The sequence below is a fragment of the Triturus cristatus genome, chromosome 6 (genome assembly GCF_964204655.1).
Source record: "Triturus cristatus chromosome 6, aTriCri1.1, whole genome shotgun sequence".
Lineage (NCBI taxonomy): Eukaryota > Metazoa > Chordata > Amphibia > Caudata > Salamandridae > Triturus > Triturus cristatus.
The window spans coordinates 194140480-194160781 of record NC_140589.1 but is presented as its reverse complement, the minus strand read 5'-3'; the positions used below and the strand labels follow the sequence as shown (position 1 = coordinate 194160781).

Genomic DNA, 20302 nt, shown 5'->3' with positions numbered 1-20302 from the left:
TATGAAATGCTGTTGTCAATTGGTGTATCATTGTTTTAGCATTCCAAGATAGCCAACATGTTGGTTCTAAATGAGGCATTTATGCTTCAACTTTAAAACAGCAATAGAATATTTTCAACACCTTTGTAGGATGGACAACCGCTGTTATGTTTAGTTTCATTACTAGAAGCATACATCTGTTGTGTAAAGACACCAGCAGAATTACTTTTTCTAATTGTATTCTTTTAATTCCTCTTGCATATGTTGTTGAGTTTGTGTGTGACAATGCAATTCTTTCAGAGGGTGAATGCAAGAATGAGTCTTGCAGTTATTTTTCCTTAGAGTACTTTACTAGTCTTAACTAGATCGTTCTGCGCATGTGCACTTTTTATACTTTTTGCATTTTAGGAGAGTGTACTGTATTCTGTATTGTCTTTGCGCTTTGTACATTATTTGTCTTTTTTAGTTTAAAAAGTTTTCTTAGAACAAGTAAAGATCATGGTACAGAATTATAACAACAGTCATAAACAGAGTACAAAGATATCATGAAATGTATATGAAAAAAGAAGGAGGTGAAGAAGTGATATAGCAAACTTTCCCTAGAACTGAAACCAGCGCTGAGAATAATTATGGACCATAATAAATTAGCATTTAAAAAATAAAATGTAAGCTAAGGAATAATGGTAAACAAAAAGGAAAGCGAGAAAAGGGGAGAAAAGGGAAACAAAATAATTAAGGACAACATCCTTATCAAATATTTAACAAAAATAGCAATAATAAACATTATAAAATCTCAGGAAACAAAATGTTATCAATAGCGTATTAACAATGCGAGAAAGATTTAACACGATACTCACAGTGGTTGGAATGCAAAATTACTGTCTTTGATATGCAATGCAGTAGAGGATAAATAGTTAGTGAGTGGAGACCAGAGGGCATCTTTTCGAAGGATTTGCTGAGAGGTTGTAGCGGAGACTCTATCTAGCCTATGATGGTAGCAGAGAAGATTCCACCAGGCAGAAAAAGTAAAGTTGGAAGCATCCTTCCAATTAGAAGTAATTACCCGGAAACCAATAGCAAGTAGCAGATCGAAGAGCCAGAACCTTAGCAAAAATTTTGCAATCTAGATTCATTATAGGAAATAGGGCGATAGTTGGCATACGACGAGGTGTCTTTATCCTTCTTTGGAATTAAACAGATCATGGCTTCAAGAAAGGAACCACAGGCCTCTTTATGAGAAATAAAGTGCTGAAAGAGAGCTAGAAGATGAGGAAGAAGGATCTGTGAGAAGCAGGAGTAAAACTCTGCGGTAAAGCCATCTGGGCCTGGAGTCTTCTTTTTGGGGAACTGAGCGAGGGCTGACTTAAGTTCAGAAAGGGATAAATCATTCTCTAATAAGGAGCAATCAGAAGAGGATGAGGGGTGAGGAGGCAGTGATTCGAAAAAAGAGTCCAAGGCAGTATCAGAAGGAGAAGAATTGGGAGTATATAATGTCTTGTAGAACTCCGTAAAACATTGTAGTATCTCCTCGTCCTTCAAATGATTAACACCGTTATCATCAACGATATTAACTATCTTGGAATTTTGAGATTTAACTTTCAAATAATTCACAAGCAGTTTACTGGCTCTATTATGGCCACCATAAAATTTAGAGTTAACTTTAAGTAACACCCCAGCAGCTTCCTCCGTTGATGTCCTATTTAAATTAATTTCTTAAGCGTGTCGTTATTTTTAGAAGAAAAGTAGGTGTGTTCAAGATGCTTAATTGAGGTTAACAAGCTGATTCCTTGAGAAGTTGTTTCTTTTTAATCGTAACATATTTGATGATAAATCCTCTAGCTGTCCCAGACAGTGTGAAAGGGGATGCCAAAACTAGCATTGAAAAGAAAAAACTCTGACAAAAATTCTTTGAAATGCTCTAGAAAAGTATGATCTTTAAGTAAGTAGTTATTAAAATTCCATCTACGGGGTTTGGAGGGGTTAGAAGGAAGATCTAGACTGATCAAAACTGGAGCATGATCGAAAATAAGAATGGACCCAATGTTGGCATGAATCAGATTAGGAAAGAGATGGGGACTCAAAAAGATATAATCAATTCTAGATGTAGAATTGTGGGTGGGAGAATAAAAAGTTAATTTCAAGTTATCCGGATTATATATCCTCCAAGCGTCCACCAAACCTCTCGAGCGAATTATATTCACAAAAGTTTTCTGCATTTTATTGGGGATATATCTAGCAGTGGATTTCCTATCTAGGAACAGATCCATGAGCTGATTGCAGTCCCCACCCACCAAGAGTTTAGAGTCAGGACATGAGTGAAGGGTATGTGACATGGATTGCCAGAACTGTGAATCAACACCAGTGGGACCGTAAAAGAAGAGAGATAGGGGAATCATCTATAGTAAGGTGCAAAGGGAGCCATCTACCATCAGCACCTCGGTCTTCTTTCTCTATAACAAGGGAAAGGGACATATGAAATAAGACATGGCTTGGCAGTTCGGGCTGGACTGTTCCCATGAGGCACAGGGTCAGACTGATTTGCATATGGCCATGTCTGAACTGGGGTGGCAGAGTGGGCTAAAGAACGGTGGAGGATTAAACCCAGATCAGTTGATTGGGGATGAGTGCTTGCAATGTTCAACACTCCGTCCATCATTTCTTTTGGTTTTGCTTTGTTCGCCATAAGTTGGCAGGGTATGCTCAGACGTGAGTCCCTTGCTCACTTTGCCACTGGATTCAAGCAAGCCTGGCTGAAGACGGCTGAAATGCCAGAAATCAGTCCTAGGAAGCTTGTTTCCGGTCCAGGGAAGACATGGCTTGGCAGTTCGGGCTGGACTGTTCCCATGAGGCACAGGGTCAGACTGATTTGCATATGGCCATGTCTGAACTGGGGTGGCAGAGTGAGCTAAAGAACGGTGGTGGATTAAACCCAGATCAGTTGACTGGGGGTGAGTGCTTGCAATGTTCAACACTCCGTTCATCATTTCCTTTGGTTTTGCTTTGTTCGCCATAAGTTGGCAGGATATGCTCAGACGTGAGTCCCTTGCTCACTTTGCCACTGGATTCAAGCAAGCCTGGCTGAAGACGGCTGAAATGCCAGAAACCGGTCCTAGGAAGCTTGTTTCCGGTCCAGGGAAGACATGGCTTGGCAGTTCGGGCTGGACTGTTCCCTTGAGGCACAGGGTCAGACTGATTTGCATATGGCCATGTCTGAACTGGGGTGGCAGAGTGGGCTAAAGAACGGTGGTGGATTAAACCCAGATCAGTTGACTGGGGGTGAGTGCTTGCAATGTTCAACACTCCATCCATCATTTCCTTTGGTTTTACATATGAAATAATGTCACCACTCAATTTTTCCTGTCTTTAGTCGGGGAACAATACACATGACCTACCCATTGCTTTTTGAGAGAACTAATATCATTATCATTAAGATGAGTCTCCTGAAGCATCGCAATTTTACAGTGCAATCTAGATAAATGGGTAAGCACCCTCTGTTCCTTGACGGGATTATGCAATCCCTTCACATTCCAGGACATTATGCGAACGTTATCAGTCACCTTCAAAGATAAAAACAATAAGCAACTGCATGAGCATTCTAAAATTGATAAAACTGAGATGTAAACATGGGGAAATTTGTAAACCACCAGGCAAAGAAGTTTTCAATAAAAACCAAAAAAGGATGTTAAAGGAGTGAAAAACAAGTAAAGAGAAAGAAATGAAAGTGATCCGGAATGATGCATTAAGGGGAGAAGAAAGAAGATGGGGCATATTATCAAGGACGGTGTTAAAATTATCGCTAAAGCGACGATAATGGGCTTGATAATATGCCCTGGAGAATTCCAATAGAAGCCCATGTTCACACCAGAACATGGACTTCTATTGGAATTCTCAAGGATTGTCCGAACTCCATGTCTTCGCCCTTGTGACGCAAAATAAACTGTCTTAAGTCCTCAGGGCGGTCAACAGAGTAAGACCTTTCCTTGTGGGTAACCTTGAAGAAGCAGGGATGCACAAGACCATATCTGGCATTCATGGAGCAAACAGCCTGACGCAAACAAAGAAACTCTTTGCGACGGGCGGTGGTGGCACGAGCCACACCTTCAGAGAACAAGACCTTTTGACCAGACATAGCATCTGCTTTCTCTGCTTGGCTGCTGAGAGAACCATTAACAGTTCAGTATATTCCAGAAAAAGGACAATTATCCCTCTGGAGCGGCCTGATGATGAAGCAGAAGAAGATCCTCCAGGTTTAGGGCCAATGCGATGAGCACGTCGCAAATTAAGTCTAGTGCCCTCCATCAGACCAACCAATTTGGGAATATGAGTTTTGAGGAAAGCGAGCATGTCAGAGCCCTCCTCCCCTTCAAGGATACCACACATTCTAAGGTTATTGCGACGATTACGATTTTTTAAGTCCTCCGTCTGTTGTTTAAGTAGATCTATACATAGCGTCAGCCTTAGAAGACAAATCTTTTGCTCCACTGTCGACACTCCAGCCTCAAGACTGGAGCATTTCTCTTCCAACCTCTGAAAAGTGGCATTAGTGACAATGACATAAGGCTTCAAAAGTTTTATTTCTTCCATGAGGTCCTCTAACATTAAGGGTAGAGGAGATTTAGTGGGGGAGCAAGATTCCTTCTTTTGTCTTTTGAAGGCAGTATTCAGAGGAGTCTTTGCGAAGGGAAGACATGGTCATTGAGGTTCCCTTTTGAGTGGAAATGGAGGGAGATTCCATGAAGGAATAACAAAGAGTGCGACAAGTAGAAAACCACAGTCTAATCGCAAAAGAGTTCCAGTGCGTTTAGTAGAACCAGGAAATATCCAGCAACTCCTGAAGAGAGATAGTGCACTTGGGTAAACCTTGCTACAGGAGAAATTCAGAAAACAAACGTAGTCATGAACAGGGCACACCCAACAAAGCCACAGGCTGCAAAAGTGTCAAAATATGCAAAGCAGGGGTTAATTCAGTAAAAAGTGCTCTCTCCCTTTTATTTTCCTCCTTTCCTTCTTTTTATTATGGCAGTCCATTTGAATAATGAGTAGCATTGCTAGAAAAAGGGAAAATATACATTAGAGCACGCGCACTATTTGAGTTAAATCCCCACAATAGACGAACTCAAAATAGCGGCCGCACCTCCGTGGTGAGCACGACGTGGGGTATCAAGTCAAAAAACAGCTGATTTGGTTAACTAAAAACACACTACCTGAACCCCTTGTCAGCGCGACTAAACAATCCGCTTCATGAAGAGATTAGACTCCAATTACTGCTCCGGGAGATTGAAAGGCCTTGGTCATGGCGCATCAAGCCACGCCCCCTCACATTATTTGTCTTAATTAGACCGTTTCGCAGATTTGCACTCTTTAAACCTTTGCACTTTACCATAAACTGTAATGTATTTTGTATTGGCAATATGTATTGGCATATTGTAAAGTTCAGTAATTTGTGATGGAGTGTTTTCTACTAGACCTGCTTTTCATCCAGATTTAGGCTGTTTAACGGACATGCATATGCATGTGTTGTGTATTATGTATATGTGCTTTTCCGGTAATGTTCTTATAATGCTGTATTGATGATTGTTTTAAGGCTGTATTGCTGTTTTTTTATGTGGAACTCAGTTGAGTTCCAAAACATAAGTAATACAAAATTGAATTGAATGGATAAGAAAGTGGATAAGAAAATGGATGCATGAGGGCAAAGATGATTGATGCCTGATGACATATTGAGTGCCTAAACCCATCAATGACACAAAAGGCATTTCCATTCACAATCCAGACCTATTGGTATTGCTAATGCTTGTTCTTCTTCTATATTGCAGCTCTACAATCTGTACCCCGCTTTGATAGTCTTACCAGGAAATCACAAGACAGTACATCAAAATATAAAAGATATACATTCTTTTCTGCGTAAAACATTTTTAACGAGCCGCAAAGAACTGAATAGCGATGAAAAGAGGAATTTAATTGAAGCATTTCTTATCAAGGAGAAGGAGGTAATAAATAACACAATGTATTTGCATTCAAGTTCTACGTTTATTTGTTCATGGTTCATAGCATTCAAAAATTTCTATTTTACTATGGTTATTGTATGGTATTTCCTAGTATTTCTCATCCATTGTTATTTGTCTCTTTCCCTAATTAACACATGCTTCAATTCATCTCTGTTAGTGGTCTGAGATGGGCATTATCTCACTACTTCTACAAATATCACTGTAAATAATAACTAATCTCTTTAAAAATTAAAATTACTATGAAGAACAGCTATATGCAAGACATTTTTATTTTCAATAAGCAAGTTCACAAATTCATGTAGTATGAAAAAATGGATGTCCGAGTCATTCCCTTGTGCAGCCGATGGTCTACTGCCCCAACAACTTTAGAAGTCTTATTAGAGCAGACGGTTGACAGCCACTGCTGCGCCACCGCGAGTCTAGCAGTCGGAAGACCGTCAGACTAGTAATCAGGCCCTACATGTCTCTCAACTGTCTAGCTTTAAGAAAATCTTTGCAGTTTCAATATGGTCCAGTAAAACAGATATAAGTGCTTCTCTTCTACTAAAAACATCTCAATATTCCCCATAGGCTTGAAAAAGTAGGTGTACTTTGTGCACATCTTTGAAAGCCAAACTAATGAATGTTTGGGTATGTTGTAACCCTCTACTTAGCCAGGAATGCTGCTCTGAAGATATACTTTCTTTTTTCCAGTTTATTTCAGATTACGTAAGCAAAGCTATGTGTTCGTAAAACCAATGGAAACCCTGGAGTGGTAATGGTATCAAAAGTGAGTGATTCTAGATGGCCATTTGGGAGAAAGGTTTAAGTTTCCTAATACATCTCCATCATTGAAATTAAAAGGGTTGTATTGATGCCTTTTGTGATCCATGCTGCAATCTCAGTTTGTAACATTATCTGGCTATACTAGCAGAACGTCTGGTCAATAAAACATCTGAGACTGTTACAGATCAATGCCGATTGAAGGTTTAGGACCTCTGTTAGTTATGATCCACAGATTTAAATTAAAATGGGTTCATTTTGATGCAATTGTACTGAAGATGAGCTCACCTGAGGTTTGCAGGTCCCAGCTGAGCGTCCTAGTTTTTCTGCTACTGTGACAATAAAGTACATAATATCCTTTTATTCCACAGTATAGGCTCAACCTTTCTCACCTTCTCTTCTCCTTCTGTACTAATATTAATGTTCTTGGGACAGAGTCAATCATCATAGGTTCTTCCTCTTTGTTTGCACATTTGGCAGATCTTGTTGTTGGTTCTATCTCTCTATTCTTCTTTGCATGCCTTTTGTTGTGAATCTATTTGTGATGTCAAATTAATTAAGATATCTGTTGATGATGGTCAGTTGACAACTAAGGCCAGAGCATTGTTGGGCTCTCTTCCTTAACCATTATAAAAGGCAGCAGTGGTGGATTTATTCATCTAATTTGTGTATGCCCATATGGTTGGAAATAACTTATGTACAAAATAATTTGTTGAAAACCTTGTTTTAATGATAGAAGGCCTATATCTGGCATCTGAGTGGTGTGATATTCATCAAAATATTCACAAACTTGTTCATGAAAGCTGTATAATTCGTTAACAAAGGCAAGTTATTGTTAATCTAGGGAGAAGCCCATGCCAATGCCACATTGGAAAAATTATATCGTAAAAGTCATTTTTGTGAATCTGATTCAACTATTTACAGTTGATTAAGAAAGTGTAATCAACACTGCAACAAGAATGTTTTTAATTTATGGGGTTCAGCAAGGAAATTGCTCTGCAATGGCAAATCCTCCGATTCCAACTCCTGATTTTAATATTATAGCTGTTGTATTTGAAACACCAGAAGTAGCGGTTTTAGAAACTGCCAGTCGTGCTATTGTTGTGTTCTTTTGAGAAGAAGTTTTTCTACCACTTCCTAATTCATAAATCCTCTTCAGAAGAAAATAAACCTTTCCTATGGGGCAATCTCTAAGTCTTCCTTTATCCCATTGCGGAATTATTGTGGCTTTCCTGAAGAAGGTGTCAAGGACGCCGAAACGAGTGTAGATATTAAGAAGATGTATCATCCAGCCACTTGATTAAATAATAGTTCATTTGATCTATTTTGCCTATTTTTTATTAATTTCTGTAGAATATTAATCATTGTCATTTTTGTGTTCAGTTAAAATGCACATGATTGTTGATTGTATTCCTCTCTTTTGTCCACCTTGCAGGTTACCTTGTGATTTTGTTGTCAAGCACTTTGTGTCTATGGAATTATTAAACACTTACTATGATAATTGTAAAAGAATGTGCATTATTAAAATTACGTTTTATTGAATTTAAGTGTGCACTGAGTGTCTAATATCATGTTTGTGTTTGAGAAGGTCTTATATATTGTTTAGACCGATCGTTGCCTAGGGGTGTTTTCTTCAATTTCTAGTAATAAGGGCACAATCATAATATAAGGCACAGTCAAGTTCTCAGTAAATGATTCCCTTGCTCAACCCTTGGTAGCTGGATACGAGCAAGCAGGCTTAACTTAGGAGACAGGTGTATAAAACATTTAAAAACGCCAATTCATTAAATAAGTAAGACACAATGCACAATAGAAATCCATCATCAATTAATAAAAATAGGAAATATTTATATGATTAAAATGGCCCCCAACTGACAATAATCCAATGTAGGGAACCAGTGATATGATTTTTTAAAGAATAAAACTTTATAGTGCCTAAATACCAAATGTGGCACTTTGGGAAATCTGGTCGCGCTTGACAGGGATATAGTCAAAAGTGTCACGCCAACTGCGATGGAGCGCAGGTCAAATATAATGGGCAGTAGTGCCTGGTTACATTTTTACCTTCTGACTTAGTCACTTTTTTGGAGGTTTTTCTCTTGACGTCAAGGGAGGCTTCTCGTCAGGCCGGCTTTGGGTTCGATGGTGGCAGCTTACGTCAGTGGGGTGCCTCAGTCGATTCCTGAAAGTCTTGTTGATGATGAAAAGTCCTGAAGCTTTAGTGGGGCAAACCCGACTTTTAGTCCAGGTCGCGGTTCGATGTTGCCGCATTGAATCTCAGTGACGGGTCTGTCCACTTATGAAGCTTTTTACCGAAAATTCTCCAAAGGTCTACAAACTTCTAGAACATATCTCAGAAGGTCCTTTTGGGGTTCCAAAGTGTCCACAATAGCAATCCAAGGTTCAAGAAACTCTGAGTTGCTCCTTAGGATGTTGGGACTATGTCTCCTTCAATGCATCTGGCCAAGCTGAAAGTGGTGAGCTGGTTTCTTCTTGCTGGTGATGATGTAGGTGGAGCTCTTTTAACCTGTTGCTTTCAGGGAGTCCACACCTTCATTTTTAAAAGCAAGGCAAAGTCCTTATGGGCTGAAGATCAAAGTGCTCACCAGGTGCACTCCCTAAGAGTGCAGGCCTCTTGGTGCAGGCCAGGAGTCCAGCACGGCAGTCCATCTTCTTCTTGTAGTTTCAGGCAGGGATCTGAGTTGCTGGGGAAGCTCTCTCATAGATATTCTGGCTTCTGGTGTGCAGGGTGCCGCCCTCAGGTATAAAAACTTCCTCCAAAGTGTGGCATATTCTTGTCCCATACATTTTCTTTTAAGTCTTTGAATTAATATTTTAGCCCACTCCTGTCAATAGTTATACTTTATTAAAGTATTCCCATGTTAGCCTATTGACATAATATCTAGACTGGGAAAAAAACAAAATTGGCAGTTTGTCCCCTCACCCAAGGCATATAAAGCATATTTTATAATGTCCCTACTTAATTTAACATTGCACTCTACCCTTGGGTCACCTGGGCAGGATTTAGGGGTGATTTATAAGTGAAAATAAGGTAGTTTAAGCCTATGGAAGTAACATTAATTCCAAAGTCGAAAATGCATATAACTTTATTTATAGTTTAGTGGAGAAGTGTGGCTCAATGGTTAGAGCGGCAGACCTCGATGCAGAGCACTGGTCCGGGACCAGGGTTCGATTCCTGCCGCGGCAGGGTCTCGGGCTATAAATTCCTCGGATCGGATATTCTCGCCTCAGTGCCTATTTTAATCTTGGGTCCCACGCTGCAACTCTGGGCAATAGCTTGCTTAATCTCCACAACAGCCCCAACAGCGCTGGGATGCCTGGCCTCAACATGGGGGTGCCCAGGAGTGGACACTTCACACGGAAAGCCAGGAAGGGTTCCTTCAGCGGTATGAGTACAGCGCTGAGATACCCGTAGTGGTCATCGGCGTTATATAAATACCTATACATTTACATTTACATTTAAAAGCAGCCTGCAATTCAGGGCTGCCTTTACAATGATAGCGAACAACACTGCAGTGCACACTCAAGTGCATTAAATATACTGGGCCTCTAAATGTGCATGTCCTACCATATACTAGATTCTTACAGGTAGGTTGTCATACCAATTGCAATTGGTATGACAACCTACCAGCTAGTAACCCCCAGTATCAGTCAAACTATGGGAGTGATCAGTGAAAAAAGGATGAGTTTCTAACAGAGAGAGAATAATGAAAGGCATCTTGTCTACTGGGCTGAGAATGGTAGGTAGAATTTCACAAGTTATTGATCTACAGCTTACAGTAGAAGGGTTGAATCTTGAGGAACAGAAACATTTCAGTTCCCACTGATGCAGGCAACCTGAGCACCAAAATCTCAGTCCATTATAAAACTAACCCCATGCTCCAGGAGGCAGCAGTGTGTATGGGAAAATGGAACCACCAGTTGATAAAGGGACACTAAGAGCATCACAAAATCTACAGAGAGGAAACAAAAAGAAGGAATGGAATAAACAAGAAAGGTGCAGAAATACTAATTGTGAAAATGTTGAGTGGAGCAGCAACATAACAGCACAGCAATTTGTGAAACACAGACTGATTCACTTTACCACTAATGAAAGTCAAGAGTGAAGTGTAAGTACCCACCCTACCATGTGGGCTGTGAGGATATCCCTATTTGGTTGTTGGTTTCATGTTGTACTTCCAGCCTATTCCTCTGACCTCCAGCCTCTGCAGGCTCATCCTCACTCTACATATAAGCATAACATAACATCCCTGTATCTAGCATGACTACGTTAATTCTCCTACAATTAAGGAAAGTATTGAAAACACAATACAGCATGAAGCAGTAACAGTTCTCTTCTCATTCCGGAAAGCCACTACTTCTCAAATTACTTTTTGACTGGATCATTGCTTTTGACCATGTCCAGTTTTTGCTTCCTTTTTGTTTGGTTTGCACCATACATATACTACTTATATTCCTACAAACATCCAACTTTTATTATTTTCTGATGACTGCCAACATGTTTCAGCTCCAATACATATATCAGTATTTACATCAACACCGATTAGGTGTTTTTGCTTAAATATCATGATGTTACGTGTTGTTAGTCACAGTACCTTAGTCATCTGGCAGTATATTGTTTTGCAAAGATTACTCCATCGTCTGCCACCTGTATGTTATCACATGCATTAATCAAAGACAATCGATTCCCAAAAGATGCACACATCTATGTGTATCAATCACTCTTATAATCATTATTTATAACAACGCTCATAGTCATAATAATCTCCATTGCACAGTGTACTTCCCGTCTATATTTTTTATTTACACCGGCCAATATTGCACACCCCACCTAAAAAGATTTTAATTCCATAGCTCAAGACAACAAACATTCTAAATGCCAGGTCTCTGGTACAGGATGGAGTTGGTTCATTTTATGTATTGAGGTGGGCTCTTCTTCTCATGAGCAGAGTTTGTGAGATACCTAGGACAGGTGATGCAGGAACACACATGTTCACAAATCATTGGAAACTGTAGTCTGCTAAACACGTCTGTCCAAAAAGAAGCTTATTGTCAAATACAGAGTTGTGAGCATGATATTTCTGAGACCGGTGAACCAATGAAATGTATTGGGCATGGAAATCTAGCATTCTCAATTGTATGCAAAAAATTTGTGTGACAGTATGTTTCCCAGAGTAAGAAACGTGTCTTGCAGATGCTAGATGATTATACCAACCATGTTAAGACCCTGTTCAGTGAAAATGTAGCTGGCATCCACAGATGAATGGAGTCAAAATCATGTTGTCTGACTATGTCATATTAAAAAAGACCCTAATGAGACAGTTCATTTGTAGTAGTTCAGTTGGCATATGCGGATGTATGACGTTACAACGCATACTTTTACAACGCATGCACTTACAACGCAATTTTTACAACGCAACATCCACTACAACGCATTCCATTACATCGCATGACACTACAACGCATTTTAAAAAACTACCTTTACAACGCTTTCCATTACATCGCATACTACCTTTACAATGCATACCATTACAACGCATAATGTTACATTGCATTTAAGGTAAGTATTGGATAGTATAGGGGTAAAAATTACTATTCTTACTCCAGGGGGTGCAACAGTAGGGTAAGTGTTGAATAGTATAGGGGTGAAAATTACTATTCTAACTCCAGGGGGTGCAACAGTAGGGTAAGTGTTGGATAGTATAGGGGTAAAAATTACTATTCTAACTCCAAGGGGTGCAACAGTAGGGTAAGTGTTGAATAGTGTAGGGGTTAAAAATTACTATTCTAACTCCAGGGGGTGCAACAGTAGGGTAAGTGTTGGATAGTGTAGGGGTTAAAAATTACTATTCTAACTCCAGGGGGTGCAACAGTAGGGTAAGTGTTGGATAGTGTAGGGGTTAAAAATTAATATTCTAACTCCAATGGTATGCATTGTAATGGTATGCGTTGTAATGGTATGCGTTGTAATGCCTGCGTTGTAGTGACATGCGATGTAGTGTCTGCATTGTAATGGTATGCGTTGTAATGGTATGCGTTGTAGTGTCATGCGTTGTAAAGGATGTTGCGTTGTAATGCCTGCATTGTAAGTGTAGTGCGATGTAATAGTTGCATTGTAAAGGTTGTTTCCCGCATATGCAGATCAGTGGAATTGAACTCAGTGTCTGACTGCACTATTTTTCTGAGGTCCACGAGCCAACTTTTCATCAGACCGCCCCGAAGACAGATTGATGTGTCAATTCTGAAAAATGTATCCAGGTGGATAACAAGATGAGGCACACAAAACATCTCAAAATAACAAGAGGGAAACTTCATTTGAATTTAAAGTGAGAAACAAGATATATACTTCGACCTTAGTTACCACATACACCCCATTGTCGAATTAAGTGGCTGATTGTAAAGCATTGGAGAATCCTAGCTCATTGAATTTTCCCTTAGATCAAACAAGGTTCAAATTTAAACATTTCACTAGTATCAGGGACCCTCAGAAATCAGTCTTGCACTCATCCCTTCATTGTATCCTGGCTAAATGTTAACCCCCTTTGAGTGTGGGTGCAGGCACTCGTTTTCTCACCATATAGTTATTCAGTGGTCAATGATCAATACAGATCTCAAGATTCTCAATTCTCAAGTGGCCTTTGGTATGCAGAATAGTAGCAAAACAGCTGGTGATTTCAGTTATTGTGTAGATTCTACTACATGGGACTTTCAACCAATGAATAACATAATTCTTTCAGTCATAACTATGATGGGGAGGAATGGTTATTTCCATTTCCTCATTAAAGAAATCTGTGTATCTTTCTTGTGTAGTTCAATGTCCTTTGCTGGTGCTTCTGCAATTAAGTGAGCCAGATATATTGAGAACTCCTTTTTCTCAGTCACTGCCACAAAAAAGGTATTTTTACAAAATAAGGAACTTAAACAGATATTCTGAATTGCCCAGTCAAATCAAATACACCTTTATTCAGTTTCATGTGTTAAAACCATAAAAGCAAAAGTTAGAATATAATAAATACGATCCACACGGGGACTGCCACATTTAACAATAATATGTACAAGTAAGGATTCAGAGTTACCAAGGCTCCAATGACACACAGGTAATACCAGATGAGCAAAACACTCAAAATAATACAGTAGGGCCCCACACGTAAGATAGTTGATGGTTGAACAGGTGAGCTAAACAAGACAAAGTGCATGGTGCCAGGGACAGTATCAAGGGTCAAGCTAATTAATCACAGCTAGCCCAAGAGCCAGATAGCAGATTTAAAAAAAATTAGCACTTAAAAAACAGTCCTACCCGACAACATTTGTAAAAACATAGAAGTGGGTCTTACTTGCCTAAAATTTGACTTTTTCAAGATAGGAATTAAAAAATAATTTGTGGGGGGATCATAAAATGGGCAAAACATCATAAAATAAACCATATCCTGTGGAGATGTTCCATCGCAGCTACAGGTCAGCAGAATGTGTCCCTTGTACTGTCCCCAGGTGTGGGCGAGGAGGAAGTGAAAAAGATCGAACAAGAACCTTGTCAATAAAAAGCGGTCATATGTAAATATGGCTCCACCCTCTGGGTGGTCCTTAACATAATAAAACTACATATGCTGGGCTTTAGTAGCTCCTTCTCCTCCCTTGCCATAGTGTGCTGCTCAAGGAAGGCCGCCTTGACATGGTTCAGATCTTTCTTGAGCGTCACTTCGGGGTTAATAAAAATATCTTCTCTCCCCATGCTCATTAGACTCTTTACAACATAACTGAGCCAAGGCACCCAGGAGGCATGGTTAAGTGTCATACAGTCTTTTAGGATTGCTTTATTTAATGTGGTCCCCTTCTCAGCCCATATTTTTAGCCAGAGAGACACAGAGCGAAATGCTATCAAGTCGTAAATATAGATCATACCAAGCTCCTCATGAGCAGTGAATGAGGGAATACCCTGAGGAACGGATAAAAGATGTTTCAAACATTTGTTTTCCATGATTTGAAGATCATCTGAGGGGGTATACCCCTGGATTTCACGGCCATAAAGTGCCTTTGAGATACACTTGGCCCTGTAGAGCTTCAATATATCCCCTACTGGTCTTTTTCCCAGTCTAGAGGCAAAATTGAATATAGCTGCAGTCTCCCGGGTAGGATCGTTTTTCTTGAGGGTGAGTTGGGTCCCCCATTTCATTTTATCATCTAATAATAACCCCAGATAAGAGAACACACACAACCTTGGGATCAAGGTAGGCCTACCCCTAAAAGTGTAGGCCTGCTAGAGCGGGCCTCTGCTTGCATGATATAGGACTTAGAGTTGTTGACCTTCAAATCCAGGTCCCCCATAAATTGGACAAAGACGTTTATAAACATTTGCAGGCCTCGTCCGGTCCTGGCCATCAGGACGGCGTTGTCTGCATATAGCAGAACTGGAGGATCGTGCTGTCCTGTCTGAGGGAAGTGTGCCTTGGTCTCCAGGAGAGTCTTCTCCAAATTATTGATGTAAAGATTAAATAAGAAAGAGGCCAAAATGCACCCCTGACAGACCGCACTCTGGACGGGGAACAGGCGTGACACCTTCAGGTTGGCCGTATATCGCACAGCTGCCTTAGTGTCTCGATGGAGATCTTGTAAGAAAAGATCTATATCCCTATCCACCCTCAGGGAGAGCAGATTCTGCCACAGCTTTCCTCTGTTCACACAATCGAAAACAGAAGAGAGGTCCATGAAGGCCAGGAAGATGGCACCAGAACTGGCAACCGTGTACTTATTCATTATCATGAAAAGGTTCAAGGATTGGTCTATCGTAGAATGGTCAGGACGGAAAGCATATTTGGCATCTGACAAGATGTTATTCTTAAGAGCCCAGATGGATAACCTGTCCAGCAGGATCCCTCCGACCACTTTAACCACAAATCTGTATCTCATGCCGTCACTTGACCAGGATGGTCTCATGAAAAGAACTAGGGATGATCGGCGCCCATTTAAGCCTTCTACCTCCATCTGAGGGCCGTATTGTTCCTCTTCCAGCACTCCTCCACTTCAACCCCCATATGGGCCAGCTCGTTTTGAGGCATAGTGGGTTATGATCACTATGGTTGCCAGCTGTAATAGAAAAATCAAGAATCAGGTAAAAAAAAGAGGGGTGGAGACTAAAATAAAATCGATAAAGGAAGAATCACGACCATACCCTTTATTTTGCATTGCCTAGTCAATATTGGGATTGTTTAAAGACAGACATGGTATCCCTAGGATAACTTTGAAATATGTTGCATCAATCAATTGTAGCTATTCCTAGTCATGCTCATGTTCATCTCTGCAACTCATTAGGACAGGTCTTGTTTGTTGTGCAATATAACCCGATGTCAACATGGTCTCATCTGCCACTCTAATAGCTTTGTGTTTTAGTTTATAAAACCATCTGCAAAGTTAGTTTTCAACAATAAGAGGCAACAATGAATGTATCTGTATTTCCGGAGTTAAGCATAACTAGTGTCTCTATTTCTCCTGCACTGGACTGTCTCAAACAATCATCCAAAATAATGTGAGGTGTGGAGCTTTGCAGATTATTAGCTATGAAATGTTTAGGAGGAACAGCACTCGTTACAATGCGTACCAATATAACGCGTACCATTACAACGGGGGTATTAGTACGCGTTGTCAATTACAACGAGATTCCATTACAACGCAAACTTTTACCCCGACTATGCCTTTACCACGCATGCCATTACAATGCAAAAACATGCGTGGTAAAAGTATAGTCGTGGTAAAGTTTCTAAGGTAAGTGACAGTCCTTTTACTACATTTACACTACCCAGCACGACCCCCCCTACACTACCCTAAACCCTAATACACTACTCTACACCACAAATACACCACAACACTACCCTAAACCCTAAAACACTACCCCCAGCACGACCCCCTAAACTACACAAACACCACAACACTACCCTAAACCCTAAAACACTACCCCCAACATGACCACCTACACTACACAAACAACACTACACTTTTCTAAACCCTAAAACACTACCCTCAGCACGACCCCCGACCCCCAGTCCTGTTCCTACACTCAAACACTACCCAGCACGACCCCCCTATACTACCCTGATCCCTAAAACACTACCCTACACCACACAAACACCACAACACTACCCTAAAGCCATTACAACACTACCCCCAGCACGACCCCCTGCACTACACAAACACCACTACACTATTCTAACCCCTAAACCACTACCCCAGCACGACCCCCCAACCCCCAGTCCGGTCCCTACACTCGAACACTACCCTGCACGACCCCCTGACACTACCCTAAACCCTAAAACTCTACCGTACACTACCCAAATACCACAACACTACCCTAAACACTAAAACACTACCCTCAGCGCGATCCCCTACACTACACAAACACCACTACAGTACCCTAAACGCTAAAACACTACCCCAGCACGACCGCCTGCACTTCTCAAACATCACTACACTACCCTAAATCCTAAAAAACTACCCCAGCACGATCCCTCCGACCCCCCTAAACCCTAAAAAAGTAACCCCCACCCCATGCTCAATCCCCCCTTATCTCTCGCTCCTCGTGGCTCCTCTCTCCTCCTGGTTACTGCTTCACGTTGTTTCAGAGGGGCGGTGCACGTCGTTATGAGGAAACGGAACAGCCTCTGTTTTCTTACGACGTGGATTGTCTACATTTTCTTAGAACGCGTGGTCATTTACTATACATATCTTTACAACGAAATTCGTTGTAAAGGCATGCGTGGTAAATAACCATGTGTTCTAATAAAATGCGTAGTAATGACTTCGCGATGTACAACGCATGCGCGGTAATGCATGCGTTGTAAAGGTATCGCAAAGTAAAAAACTTGTAGAAATGTCTGTTTACCGTTTAGGAGACTGCTTTTCTTTACTGCTTGAAGGTTCCTTCGTAATAACCCTTTTTTGCCACAATACAAACATTGAGCCCCTCTTCTGCTACTTTTCTTTTCTTTTTCTGTCCATGGTCCTCAAACTCTTCCAATTTCCATTGTTCTACAGGGTTCGATAAAGTAGAAAACTTTTCCATTGGTTTGAAAGGTCTCATTCCATTTCACTCCTTTTGCAATTACCTTTTTGATCAGCTAACCTGTGATCAAATCATAGGTTAGGATTCATCAGTTTGGCACAAAATTTGACTGTTGGTGAAATTGTGCAAGGATATTCTTCATTTCATCCTTAAGCCCCTGGTGATACGGTGTCACTCATTTATTTTTCGGCCACATTGTGTCAGCCACCAAGTGAATAAATTGTGTAAGAGAAGAGACCAAATCATTTGACACCTGTCAAAGTTCTAGTAGCTGACATATTAAGTGATTCAAGATCAAACCTTCCCTCCAATTCTAGTTTGAACCTATTCCAATTATACAGGATTGATGATCAGTTACAAAACGTGCTGCCCAAGCAGCAGTATCACCACCCAAATAAGAAAGGACACCCTGGATTGAGGATGAGAAAGTCTGCAGGTTTGACCATAAAACACAACTGTAGAAAGCCTGTAACTTTGTGGGGTCTCCCAAATACCAGGGAAGCAACAGAACTGCCATACAAAAACATTTCATTTACTACTGGAGTGGGAGATCCTGCAATGCTACTCAGACTAAATCCATAGGCATTCAACACATCAAAAGACCCTTCTGTCAAATTTGATGGGTTGAGTAGGGAGGGATGCCTTGTGCTCTGTGTGGCCCTACAAGCCAAGGTGGTAGTCTCAGTTTTTGCCACTACCAAGTCTTTTTGTATATCCATCATCATCTTATATAAATCCTCAAATAGTGGACAAAGTGACTACTTATTTAAAAATGCTTATTTGTGGTCTCATTATTCTGCCAGGAGCAGATTTCTTTTGGAGTTATACACTTCTCAGCCCACAATTCAGCAAAAACTACTCTGATTCATTTATGAAAGCAGAGCTTTTGAGGGGCTTGATGAGGGCAAAGGTTTTTGAATTGATAATGCAGTGAGGGAGACATAGAATGAGAAATCCGGAAGGTAAAAAGGACTGACACTCCAAATGTTGTAAAAATAAAATCACTGAAACTACTCTAAAATGAACACGCCCTAAAGGGATATGATCAAGATATAAAAGTATGACTTAGATTTTAAGTGCTTGCCAGTTTGTATATTTGTCTGTTCATTTGCATTCACACATGGACTTTTGTTCTGCAAGTGAATCTGTTGTTTCTAGCTTAGCTCTCAAAGTCACTTATTTGGCACTCACTCTTGTTTTATCATAGCTAAAATGTGGATCACAATCATAGTCAATATCCTCCATGATCAAGTTTTAGTCTCATCTCTGATATTTTATCAAATGTGGAATGCCACTATATTAAGAAATTCAACTGCTGTAGCTATTAATTCGTATTGAGCAGCACATTTTGCTCTGTTGTTTTTCTGAGGAAACCTTAATTTCTTACCACTGGGAATTCACTCCTCTACTTTTCATTTGGCACAAATGGATTTAAGTATACAACATTTTTTACCATGATTCACGAAAAGAGGCACTGCTGGAGATTCCTCTGAGACTTCACTGAGATAGGAACCACCTGAATAGCAAGCAGTCGCCTCAGGGTTTTGTCCCTCTTTACAGTTGAAGCTCCCAAAATGGCCGACTAGACTTCCAGATCTCACAAGTCTTACAGACCAGCAGCTTGTTTGAGCAAGTTTGACACTGTCTCCATCTTCTACAGGGATCATATGCACAACCACATATCTTTTTCTGTGCACACTCCTTTTCCTTTTTTGCTGATGCAGACCTGCCCACAAAGGGTGTTATGTATTTAGTAGAAAGGCATGAGAAAAGCCCATGACATAAAAATACATCAGCATAGACAATCTAGAATTAGGCAACATTGGAAAAGGTGGAGTACAGGCTCTGGGGGCTGCAGATGAGAAGGACGACCTGGAAGCAAGAACCAATCATAGACATACTCCTGGTCCATAGAAAGGGTTGGTACTTCCAGTTGAAGTAGCGGAATCAAAAATTAGTGTGTGTCTCACACCTTGTTGTGTTGTAAAGTTCCCACTCTGCTGATTTTAATTTACCATTAGCATTCCCACATCTTTATTGTTTTTTCCAGTCCTTCTTCGTGTTTCCATGTTTCCATATGCATTGCCACTGCCTGTGCTTTTGAACTTAATAAGGGTTGCCCAGTGCTCTCTGGGTTTTGACAGACTACCTGGAACATGGTGTAAGTTGCATACACAATTGAGATTAGTGTGCTCAGATTCCCTGCATGATTGTATAATGAAGTATTCTCTCACTCCTCAAGATTCCACCATTCTACTGTGATTTTTACACAGATAATCTGTTAAGACATACCTGCTTTTCTGAACCCAGCAGAAGAGGTGCTGCAGCAGTGTTGTCTGTTTCCCCTCCAGAGGTCCTGATTTTGAGCTTCTCTGTATGCGTGTACATTCACCTTCCCTCTCAGGGAGATTGGGTGGGATATCAGCATAGTTTCAAGTTAGTCACTTTTGGTCACATCCTAGCAGTGGAGTTCCATCAAGAT

General features: G+C 40.5%; 1 protein-coding gene across 1 annotated transcript in view; it reads left to right on the top strand.

Moving 5' to 3' along the window:
• LOC146816624 (cytochrome P450 2K1-like) overlaps positions 1-20302 on the top strand; it is a 220796-nt gene that overhangs the window by 97934 nt on the left and 102560 nt on the right. Inside the window, exon 5 of the mRNA XM_085610499.1 lies at positions 5796-5969. Coding sequence (XP_085466625.1) covers positions 5796-5969 — 174 coding nt within the window. The remainder of the gene's footprint in view (positions 1-5795; positions 5970-20302) is intronic.